The sequence below is a fragment of the Pogoniulus pusillus genome, chromosome 11, assembly GCF_015220805.1.
Source record: "Pogoniulus pusillus isolate bPogPus1 chromosome 11, bPogPus1.pri, whole genome shotgun sequence".
Lineage (NCBI taxonomy): Eukaryota > Metazoa > Chordata > Aves > Piciformes > Lybiidae > Pogoniulus > Pogoniulus pusillus.
The window spans coordinates 16,451,830-16,464,035 of record NC_087274.1 but is presented as its reverse complement, the minus strand read 5'-3'; the positions used below and the strand labels follow the sequence as shown (position 1 = coordinate 16,464,035).

Here is a 12,206-nt window from a genome sequence, read left to right as displayed (position 1 = left end):
TGAGCAGCACTTTAAAACCAGTTTAACCCGTGTGGGAATCTGGCTAGGCTGAGTAAACCATGAGGGCTCTCCTCATTAGAGGAGGTTTAGACTGAATTCAAATCCCTCTGCTTAATAAATTAGGTTAAAGTCAGCCCAGATTAGATAATAAATCAACTCCGCAGACTCAAGCAGCCCTCGAGTGTTTGTTCTTTTCTCCGACTGCTTTTAACTCCATTTTCTCCCTCTTGATTGACCTCTGGACCCCCAGCTCAGCTACTGGGGGCTATGGGGATGGTTACACACTGTCACTATAAAGCCTGGACAGAAATGGCACCAACACCACGTTCTGTGTGCTACAAACAGCACTGAGGGTTGGGAGAGGTGAATCATCAAAGTGAGAACAATTAGAGATTCATAATCAGGAGAGGGGAAGGCTGAGGTGGGATGGGAAGGGGAAAGAGCAGGGTTGGGATTAGTTACTTCTGAAACATGAATAATATCTCAAATGACCAAAGTTCTGCACATTCCAGGCCAGAGCAGTAATGTATAGGGTATGGAAGGTTAATAAACCCCAATCTGATTCTATGTCACAATGCCCCATATCCTGCAGTGACCGCTAGGGAAGCATTTTTAGCTCAGTAAGGGATAACAATCCCTGACTTCAGGGCTCCAGAAGCACTCAGTAAGACCACACTGAGCCGAGCCTCCGCGGAGGGAAACATCTCCCTCTCTCTGAAAGGGATCCCTCCCTTCCCCAACCAGGAAAAAGCCTGGCAGGGCAAATGCAGTTGGCTTGTGGTAGAAGCCAGGGAAGGAGCCAGGAAATATCACCTTTTTCTTTGAGACATTTAGGACCAAGGAAGCACCTTCCCCATTACCATCTTGTCTGAGCAGTGGGGACCAGTCCCCTGCTGATGCCTCAGAGCTCTGCTCAGCACAGCCGTTGAGGATGGGAGGCTGTGGCAGCTCCTTCACAGCCTGAAGACAGCACCACGCACAGCTCACTGACCTGGGTTTCTGAGGGGACTCCTTGGGCTCCTTTGAACCAAACCAGCTGCTGGGTTTGTTCCTCTCATCTCCCGCTGTGGCATGGATGGCCGAGCCGTGGGAGGGTCCCACTTTCTCCCCCTGGACTTTGCTCCCTGCATCATTCTTGCTGCTCCCGTGGTGGAAGAGGCCACTCTTTGCTTTCTTCTCTTCCTTCCTTATTTCCTCAGGTTGTTTGTCCTTCGTTGTGTCTGCAGAGATGACCATGGGTGTGGCAGCCCGGGTGGGCTTGCTCTCTAAGCGACTGCTTTCTTCCAGCCTGGCTCTGCCCAGATGGTTACTGAGTGTGACAGCTTTGGTGGAGACCTTGAGCTCTTCTTGCAAGTCTAAGCTGGGAGGAGAGGGGATAAACCTGGGCTCATTCTGCTGCGTCCTCTCAAAGCTGCTGACCCCCCAAGGCACCTCGTGGGAATCAGCATGGAGGGGGGTGAAGCCGAAGCTCTCCTCCTGCCGCCTGGGGCCGCTGGGCACAGGGAGCGGCGCAGAGCTGGGTGGCACAGCCGCAGGGCTCTTTGGTACGGGCTCCTCACCGTAGACGTGGCTCCCGTTGATGCAGAGGGAGGAGCGGGACACGGGATCGTTCTTTGGCTTCAGGTTTTGGATTGCCTTGGGCTCCAGCACTGGGCTGACTTGGGAGACATCATCACTGAACGCTCTCTTGTGGGTCAGCTTTGGAGACGGCAAGAAATCCTTCACTGGGGGACAGGAAACACAAATCAGAGGTGAGGCCATTTCAGGTGCAACAAACACAGAATCACAGAATCATTGAGGTTGGAAAAGACCTTTAAGATCACCCAGTCCAACTATTAATGAAGCACTGCCAAGCTCACTATAAACCATGTCCCACAGTACCACATCGACAGGGCTTTGAAACCCCTCCAGTAATGGGGACTCCAACATTGCCCTGGGCAGCCTGGTCCACAGCTTGGCAACGTTTTCATGGAGAAACTGTTCCTAATGAGCAACCTAAGTCTTCCCTGGCACAACCTGAGGCCACTTCCTCTTGTCCTGTCAATTGTTCCCTGGGAGAAGAGACCAACACCCACCTCACTCCAACCTCCTTTCAGGGAGTTGTAGAGAACAGGTAAATGTCCCCTCAGTATCTCACTCTCCTATTGTTACCTTCCACTTGCAAGCACCCCAAGATATGTGAAAGCACACAACCTGTCTCTCTCCTGGGCTTTCTCCCTCCCAGGCTTTCTCCCTCCCAGGCTCTGTGCATTGTAATTCAGTGACTGGCAATGCAAAGCAGGGGTAACAAGCATGTGGCTATACAGGCTACACGATGCTGTCCCCATGAGCATCACCTCCCACTGCAGGGCCTGGAGAGGAGCCTCTGTCAGATGACAAACCTTTGTCTGGGAGGATCTGAAATAATAAATGCAAGAAACCACCCAGAAGCTACTTAAAAGGGTTTGTAACTCTGTGGGATGAGAGAGTTTGCATTGACTGAAAGAGGCCAGGCCTGGCTGCTGCTGCATGAGACATAAGCCAGAGGGTCCAGCACCTGTATCTCCCCAGCTCTGTCTGCCCCTGCAACTGTTGCTAACGATTTTGGGGGTTCTGTGGAGAGCCTGGGGAGAACAGCTGCCTGGACTGCAGCTGACAGGCAGCTGGTCAACATTCCTAGCTGGAGATGCTGTCTCCTTCACCACAACTCACACTCCAGCCACACAGGAGAACATCATCCAGCAGAAACCAAAAGGCAGCTTTGGCAGCACAGCAAGAGGCACCAGGGACTGCCACCCAAGAGGGAGTTTGCTGTCTCCAGCCAATTAAACCAGTCAATTATATATTTTGTTTTCAAGAGACGGCCAGGAATTAACTCCCTACAAGGGCCTTTTTTGTTTGCAAATCGCTGCTCCTGGGGCGCCAGCAGCTCAGATTGTTTTAATCAGCAGCCACTGGTGCCCGCTTGGGCTTCACCTCCCAGCCAGAGGCATCTCCTCAGACAGAGCAGCGGCACCGTGCTCTGCTTCAGCCCCTCCCTCAGCCCCAGCAGCCTGAGCCACCTGCTTGGAGGAAGCAGAGAAGACAGAGAATCCTAAAGAACCCTCGTGATAGGCTGATGTGTGCTCCCTGCAGCACAAGTGAGGCTGCTCATGCACAGGCTCAACTTTGAAAGCAAAATCTGAGACATTTCTGAGTGCACAGAATCAGAATGGTTTAGGTTGGAAGGGACCTTCAAGATATCAACTTCTAAGCCCCTGCCACTAGAACAGGTTGCCCAAGGCCTCGTCTAACCTGGCCTTGAATACCCCCAGGGATTGCCTCCCTGGGCAACCTGTGCCAGTGTCTCCCCACCCTCACTGGACAGAATCTCCTAATCTCCAGTCTCAATCTGCCTTCCTCAAACTTCAGTCTATTCCCCCTCATCCCATCACTACAAGGCCTTGTAGAAGCCCCTCCCTAGCTTTCCTGCAGTGCCTTCAGGTACTGAAAGGCTGCTCTAGAGTGTCTCCAGAGCCTTCTCTTCTCTAGGCTGAAGAGCCTAGTCCTGCAGCCTGCCCCCACAGGGGAGGTGCTCCAGCCCTCTGATCGCTTAGCAGGTTCTGACAAGCATGTCACTTTGGCATGTAGAGGCCTTGGAGGGCTTGTGCAGGACACTGCTTCTGAGGTAAGCAATTAGTTAACAGATTTGGAGAGTCTCAGCAGTCCCTTACACAGAAACGAAGAGGAAGGGGGGATTAAAGCTGTTATCCTCTTACCAGAGCGCTCTGTGGACAGGCTGCTGTGTCTGCTGGGGGACTTGGTTACCTCAGGAGTGATGGCAGCTGGGCCCAGGCTGGCAGAGGAGATGGTGCTGTCAGAGCCCAGCGAGGTGTTGGACTGGGTGAGCGATGACTTGCGCAGCTTGTTCTTCAGGAAGAAGCCCTTGACTTTGGACTTCTTGGCCCCAATGTCGAAGTCATCCTCCACATCGAGGGCGCCCATGCTGCTGGGGATGATGGCAGAGGCCGACTCCAAGTCGTATTTCTTCTTGCCCTTCACCTTGTCCTTCAGCTTGCCGAAGGGTGACCGCGGCTTGTCCTTCATGGACAGGTCGAACATGCTGGCTGTGAGGTTGTTGCGTGTGAACTGGATGCTCACCAGGATCTCACCACGCTCCTTCTCCTTCTTCCCAGCCTTGGAGTGCAGCTTGTGCCACCTGGAGCCAGAGAAGAAAGAAGAGGAAAGGCCCTTCTGTCATTTCCAAGAGCTGCAAGCCAGGAAGACCTCAGGGAGGAGGTTTCCAGCGCAAGCACCCAGAATTTATAGACTGGCTTGAGTTGGAAGGGACCTTAAGAGATCATCTAGTTCCAACCCTCCTTGCCCTGGGCAGGGTCACAGGTTGCTCAAAGCCTCATTCAGCCTGGCCTTGAACACTTCCAGGGATGAGGTATCCACAGTTTCTCTGGGCAATGTGTTCCAGTGTCTCACCACTCTCATAGCAAAGAGCTTCTCCCTAATGTCCAACCTAAATCTACCCTGCTCTAGTTCCAAAGCACTGTCCCTTGCTCTATCACCACAGGCCCCTATGAACTGTCCCTCCCCAGCCCCCATCAGATGCCTTTACTTTCCACACCACATCCAGGCACTGCTTCCCAGGGCAGCTGCAACTGGATGAGCAGGGCACTGGCTCCATTGGGCTCTCTCCAGTAGTTCCCTGTCTCTTGAACCTGGAATCCTAGACCTGGACTCAACACTCTATCTGTAGCCTCACTAGAGCAGAGGAAGAAGAGAACCTCCCTTGCCCTGCTGGCCACACTCCTCTTAAGGCACCCCAGGATCCCACTGGCTTTCTTGGCCAGAAGAGTGTATAGAGGCTGAGAGGATGCAACTCAGGCAAAAGGAGCTGAAACACCTGGGAAGCCTACTGCCTGCTGGAACTCCTGGGTGAAGAACAGGAGTGCACAACACTTCACCACACCATTCAGGTGCCACCAAAACACAGGAGGGACAGTCCTGAGCACAGACCTGGGGTTTGGTCCTCAGTGAACGCATTTCCACTCCTGCCACTTGCATATCCCACCCCTGTACAATCCCCCTTGCAAAACATTCACTGCCCAGGCTTCAAGGTTGAAAATGTCCAGGCATGCAGAAAGAAAAACATGGAAAAGGCAGCGTTAACCCCTCCTGGGAAGCCATCAGGACCAGAGGCACCAAAATAGGCTGATCCTCTGCCAGAGAGCAACCAGAGGAGCAGCAGTCAGCTGGGCACTTCCCACAGGAGAGGTGGGGAAAAGGCTGATGGCATACAGCACATTCTGTGTTGTTTGGTTTGATGCAAGACCTGGAAGAAGTTCAAGAAGGAAGGGCTGCAGCAGCTGGGAGAGGAAAGATTTGGGCACTGAGTCATTCAGCAGGGAAAAAAAGTAATCCTGAGAGTAGTTTTCATATCTTACATCATCTCACAGGGAAAAAATAGAATGAAAACTTGGGTGGATTAAGATGAGGAAAGGCAGGAGCTTCTGAAGATGAGGAGATGGAACAGCCCACAGTTGGCTCAGCACACATGGATGTGCTCCCAGCATCTCCTGTCCCATCACTTGCAACGTTGTGATCATTAAAATAGATTTGGGTGCCCAGCGGTGCCTCCTTTGGAAGAAGCAAGCCCTCCATCTGATTTGCTTCAAAAGGCTCCATTCAAGGAAAAACCTCTGCTTATGCTGGCACTGGATGAAGCTATTCTGGGCTCCCAAGACCTAATCAGCAGTCAGCAAGCAGTCGGGACTACACCTCACAGAAGAATCAGAGCTATTTTTAGGCTGAGCTCAAAGTTCACGGCATAAGTTGAGTGTTTGGGGTGCTTAAGTTGCTCCATGTTGAGTAGATCATTTTCTTATGAATCAGTTCCCAGTGGGAACTGGAGGTGCAAATGGGAAGCTGGGAAGCAGCAGGAGAGAAGGATTGGGGTCGGTTTCAAGTCCCAGCCCAGCTGAACAAGACCTCCTGCAGCATCTTTACACTATTAACCCCACCCTGTGCCCCTTGGTTTCCCAGGTCTCTTCCACAAGCTGCCCTCAAGGTAGTTTCTGGACTGGGGCCAGGCGAGCCCCAGCCTCAGAAGGTGACAAAAACTTTGTATGGGACTAGCCTGGAAAAACAAGCCAGCTTCTACCCATGAGGAGCCTTTTCCAGGTCTGAAATAGCAGCTGTGGGCTCCACAGCTCAGGCTCAGCCCAGCTGCTCTTGATTTAACTGGGTTATATTCATCAGCCTGCGGAAGAGGTGCTGGCACCAAGGAGATCTGGGAGACTGAGGAAGCATAATGAGCACCCTGGACACAGGAGTGGAAGATAACACTTCTTGGAAGTGTTTTGGAGGCCTTTCTTGAGGAAGGTGCCACCAGCTTGGGTCCAGCTCCTCACTGCACAGGACATCCAGGACAAGTCACCCCTATCTTGACACCTACTCCCAGGGTGCTGTTGTTAGCTTTGGAGGGGTCACAGCCTGACACACATTTTGCTAGTTAAAAACACATTAAAGAGGCTGTCTGGTCCCAGTGCCAGAGCAGGGAGCAGGATTGCTCCTAGCTAAGATGTGCTTGGTGCCCAAGTTTGTACTCCTTCCCTTGCTCTCACCAAGTGGAATCAGGCCTCCCTCTGAACACAGAGCAGAGGATGAAACCCACTGCTTCCCAGCCTGCTGGCCCCACATCTGCTCAGTGCAGAACTGCTCCTTTCCGCCATCAGCCACAGTCCACCTTCACTACTCCTGCTGAGGCACCTCAGCCCTGGCCACAGACAGAGCCAAGCTTCCTCAGAGCTATCTCCAGCACAGGAGGACCAGGGAATGCAGCTCGAGGCAGCTCAAAGACTCCAGCCACAGTTCTGGCCACTAAACCCTGGTGGTTTCCTCCCCTCTTACATCCCATTGCTCCAGCACCTCTGCACGTCATCCTGGGCGTGCAGACCCCCAAAATCAAAAGGCTTCTTCCAGCATCAGCCCAGGATCTGCCAACTACAAGTGAGGGCACAGGTGGGCACCCCGGGCACAGCCATCTCTGCAGGGCAGAGGAAGCAGCAAACGGCCCCAGCACACAGGGACAGAAGAGGAAACCTCAAACAGCAAACTCTCCACAAATGCTCTGGAAAGGGGAAGCAGCTGTGGGGCCCTGCAAGCTCTCAGGAGGCTCCTGGGAAGCAAGATGTGCTCCAGGGATCTGCAAGCTCTCACGGCGCCATCAAAACGCTGCTGGTGAGCGCTGATGTAGGGCGGAGAGCTCCCCAGCCCCCGGCACGGCTGTACAGCTCATGTAGGTCACTCTGGTTAATCAGCACATTCGAGCTGCCTCCAGACACTTTGGGTAAAGCCCTTTCTGTGAGAAGGCTCCGCTCTCCTCCCACTCATCCCTGCTGAGAGGCAAGAGAGGGTGAGCCACACGGCACGGCTGCCAAAAGGCAGCTCTGGGAGGCAGAAAGCATCCAGCATCTATTGTCACAAGTGCTGCTGCCAGGATCAACTGGAGCAGCAGGGGAGGCACAAAGAGCAGAACAGGCAGCCCTGCTCTGCCTGCAGCCCCCCAGAACACACAGCCCTGCTCTGCCTGCAGCCCCCCAGAACACACAGCCCTGCTGTGCCTGCAGCCCCCCGGAACACACAGCCCTGCTCTGCCTGCAGCCCCCCAGAACACACAGCCCTGCTGTGCCTGCAGACCCCCAGAACACACAGCCCTGCTGTGCCTGCAGACCCCCAGAACACACAGCCCTGCCGTCACACAATTGCCTTTCCATGCCAGAAAGCTGATAGTGCTGAGCAAGAGGAAACAAGACCCTGGTGTGGAAACAAGAGCAGAGAAGCTGCTTGCTAAGGAGGGAAAAGAACCCTGTGGAAGATGCTGACAGGAAGGATTTGCTCGAGCTGCAGAATCACAGAATCCCAGCACGGTGGTGGTTGGAAGAGACCCCTGGAGATCATTTAGTCCAGCCCCCTACAGCAGCTTGCCCAGGATCACAATGTCCAGATGGGTCTGGAATCTCTCCCGAGAAGGAGAGACTCCAAAATCTCTCCAGGCAGCCTGCTCCGGGCACTGTCATAGCAAAGAAGTTTTCCCATGTGTTCAGATGGGACCCCCTGGGTTCTGGTTTGCGCCTGTTGCCCCTTGTCCTGTCACTGGGCACCACTGAAAAGAATCTTGTCCCACACCATCTAGCTATTGATCAGCTCATTTCATTGATCAGGAATTAGCACAGTCATGTGCAGCACCATGCAGGGCAGAAAGCTCAGTGGCATCATGATGAGATCCAGTGAGTAGAGTGCCCAGAATGGGTGGAGAAGCCCCATCCCTGGAACCATTCCAAGGCAGGTTGGCTGAGGCTGTGAGCAACCTGACCTAAGTGCAGGTGTTCCTTGTCACTGCAAGGAGGTTGGACTAGATGTCCTTTAAAGGAACCTTCCAACCCAAACCAGTCTGATTATATGAGCAAGCCAACGCACACCACGTGGCTCTCAGAGATGCCACCATCAGGGCACCATCCTGCCCTACTTCCAGGGAGAATGTGGCTCCCTCCAAGGACCTTTTTCTCATGAGCCCACGTGGGATCCCCAAGAGATCCCCATCCACTGTCCAGCTCAGCTGGACCCATCTCCTGCCAACAGAACTGTCCACCACCACTTCCTGGGTACCTTCAGTAATGATTCACTTTCACCCTTGGACTGGTTCCAGTGCTTTACCAGCAGTGAGTTCAAGAGCTTCCTTGGGTAATTAAGTCCTTTACGGCTCACACTGCTTATGGATGCATGCAGGGAAGGATGCACAGCTTGAGTGCCTCTGGAGCATTTCTAGAGTGCTTCAGCCATCAGCTGATTCCCAAAAACCTCTCCAAAAAAATCACTCAGCACTGTCATGATGGTCAAGATTCGCCTCAAACTGAGCAGAAGTGCTCCTGACCCACACAGCTCTGCCATCCAAGCTGCAGCAGAGAGCGAGAGTCAGCCCAACATGGAGCCAGTGCCTGTCCCTGACTGCACCAGGCTGTAGCTTACTGCTGATTCATCCCTGCAACGAGGTCAGCCTGGCTTATGAGAAGAGCCCCAAGTCTTTAGTCAAAGGCCACCTGAGCCCTTACAGTGACCTAGCTGGGCGAACGTTAGCAAAAGGGGCACGGCTCTGCCCGGCAGAATCCCCCGCAGCGGGCACAGGATGGGCAGCAGAGATGCGTTTTGGGGCAGTGAGAGCTGTGGAAACACGCGCATCGCGCTGGGCCAGAAGGAAGCTCACCTAGCAGAGAGAGGAAGCGGAGGGTAGAAAACAACCCAACCCTGGGGAGGTTTCTGCTTTTTGGCTGGCTTCGTGTTTTGGAGGCAGTTCCCCCCGCGGCTGCCGGGAAGCTTTCCGTGGCGTGGGTTCGTCATCGTGTTGGTTTTGGATGGCCTCTTTTGCAAGGTGATCCCTGTAAGCTGCTACAAGCACAGATGGAAAATAAACACAGGCTGGCTCCCCCGCCAGGGGGAAGAAGCAGCTCAAGGTGGGAAGAAGTTCAGCTCCCCACACGTTCCTCTGAGAAGTGCTGGAAAACAAACTCGAGCAAACTAACCCCCTCCAGCTGGCTGCTAACCAAGCAACTCAACCCTGCTCCTCTAATGGGTTCCAGCTTTGACATGGCCAAGTGCAGCTGCTCCAGGCAGCACTGGCTGAAAGGGATGCAGGAAACAAAGAGCAGGAGTGGTGTGAGGTGAGGAACATGAGGACTGAGATTACAAGCACAGCATTGGTGATTCAAGTGATGTGTTACCACAGCTGATGTGGGAGCACAGGACAAGCAGAAACTCGACTGAGAAAATCCCAGTAGCAGCTCAAGCTTGTTCCAGGACAGAGAATTCACCCCTGCCTTACCATACCTATGCCTTCTGAAGGGCTCATCCCACAGCTGGGAGCAGAGACATCACTCCAGTGGGTTTCGATGGCAGAGAACAGCTTGCAAAGCTGCAAGGCACAGTGAAAGCCAAGAAACAAACCAGGCCTGCCTGTGTCCATCAGCAAGATCCTGAGCATTCTCACTCCTGCATCCCAGCTAGAGTGGTGCCCCATGGGACCTTGCTGCCTGGCACTACCCTTGGCTATGGGAGAACTGGGGTGGCCCTGTGGAGTCCCTGGATAGGCTGTTTTCTTCACCCTGTACCAGAGGAGACAGAGGACAGCTGCTCAGCCAGAGTGAGCCCTTAAGGCCTCTGTGCTGGCTGGCAGAGGCAAACTAGGGAGTGTGATTGCATGGAGGAGGATGCTTTCAGCAGCAGGGCAGACACCAGGGATGGAGAAGAGACATCAAGCACCAGGACAGTGCTGTCATGACAGCATGGGCAGGTAACTTCACAAATCAATTGAGGCTAAGGTAAGAGGCTTTTCCCTCGCTAGCGAAGGATGAGCAGGTATGAAGAGGAGGAAGGGAAGATTTAAGGAGCTATAAAACGGAGCATAAAACATTTATGAATGAAGAGGAGATTATAATAGCAGGAGACAGACAGGGACCTCTCCAGCTGTATTTCTCTGCTTACACTCCAGAGCTCCCAAGCTTTGCATCCTCTGAGTGGAGAACGAGACAATAAACTGTATTTGTGGTCATCAAATAACCTGAGCTGCCTGAGCACAGCAAAACCAGGGGCTGAGGCCCCAGAGTGAGGCCAGAAGTGGAGGCAGTGCTGCTGATGCAGTGCCTTTGTCAGGAGTAGCCCAGGACACAGAGAAGAGTTAAAAAGCCAAGCCTTGAGCTGACTCTGCAGAATTGCAAAGCACAACCAACACCAAGGAGCCACTGCACAGGTTCTGCTGGTGCACTTGCCCCTGGGGAGCTACTCTGCACACAACTCTGCATGCCCGGGATGGGCAGGAGAAACGTGTTTTTTCCCACTTTCACATGGGAAGAGTGCCATGGCAGGGCTGGCACAGAGAACCTGGCACCCAGAGGTATCATGGGAGGCTTGGGAACACAGCACCTGTCCTCCACAGGAGGAACCAGTCCCAGGAGCTTCACATAGCCTCAAATTCCAGCAACACCTGCTCTGGCAACAGGCTGCACATCACAGAGTTGTATCAACTGGAAAAGACCTCTAAGATCATCAGGTTCTAGTGCCAGCCTAAGACTGCCATAGCCACTAAACCATGTCCCAAGGTGCCACGTCACTGTGCCATGCCCCTGCTCATTTATCACATCGACAGACGCCACGAGTGCTGTCAGTGGTGAGGCACACACATGAAGGGGAAAGGAGGAAATGAAAAAGGAATTAATCTAAAGGTCAGCAGCAGGCTGCCCTAACTACAGACACCTTTATACCCCCCGTGCACTTTGCAAAGAAAAGCCTCATGCTGGACACACAGAGCTGTGGAACAATGCTCCAGAGACAGAGATCTCAAACCCCCAGCCCTGGACAACCTTCTGACAAAAGCCAATTCCCACAGCAGTCACCTGCACACCTTTGCCAAGTACAGGTCCCAACAAGGCCTGGGGCCAGAGGAGAGGCAGTAGCAACAGTTTAAAAGCCACTTCCACTGGTGGAAAGGATGCAGGGTCTTGTTCGGACTCTAACTGCCCAGAAAGCCCCAAGCAGCAGCTACATAAGGGCAGCGAGCCTGCACAGCATGATGACAGTGCCTGGAGAGCAGAGCCCAACCTGCCTTTCTGGTCACCAGAGAAGAAGAACTGGCAACAAATATTTTGCCAGCCTGTGTAGGGAAGCACGGCATGAGCACTAGCTCCACCAGCATCTGGAGCTTTGTACCAACAGGTCTGAGGCATTTGCAGAGCTGGCCACGGGTTTTTCCACAGCTGCTAAGGGGAAAGACAGCTGGAGGCAGTCAGGACTCTGCAGATTAGCATGAAACAGAAGCTGAGTCTGCAGCCTTTTGGCTTTTAAGATGAGGGAAGATGACAGGCCAGCACCATCAGCCACCTACTGTCCAAACCCAACATGCCAAGGCTGTGAATTTGGGATCAAGTATCTTTTAAAAACAACAGAAGAGGAGCTTTCCCAGAGGAGGAAAGAGAAAGGGCCCTAAACCCCTTAAACCAGCACTGGCACTGGGTGAAAATGGGATTACCTGGGCAGGTAGGAGCAAAATTAAGCACTGTCACTTCATAAGCAGCATCACCATCACCTCAGCCTGTGGGCTCTCAGCTTGCCCAGGATGAGCTGCCCACCAAGGTCCCTCTCCTAAGGCCTGGCTGGCTCCTGCCCAGCCTTGCCTCCAGCAGTGCAGA

The 12,206-nt window shown here is 53.4% G+C and overlaps 1 protein-coding gene across 4 annotated transcripts in view; it reads right to left on the bottom strand.

The window, feature by feature from the left end:
- Positions 1–12,206, bottom strand: part of RAB11FIP5 (RAB11 family interacting protein 5) — a 39,253-nt gene that overhangs the window by 21,386 nt on the left and 5,661 nt on the right. For all 4 annotated transcript variants that reach the window (XR_010304000.1, XR_010304001.1, XM_064151203.1 and 1 more), the window contains exons 2-3: positions 3,738–4,177; positions 992–1,724 (exon numbers count right to left, since the gene is read on the bottom strand). Coding sequence is in view for 2 of the 4 variants with exons in the window: in XM_064151203.1 (XP_064007273.1) it covers positions 992–1,724; positions 3,738–4,177 (1,173 nt within the window). In the remaining 2 variants the exon portion in view is untranslated. The remainder of the gene's footprint in view (positions 1–991; positions 1,725–3,737; positions 4,178–12,206) is intronic.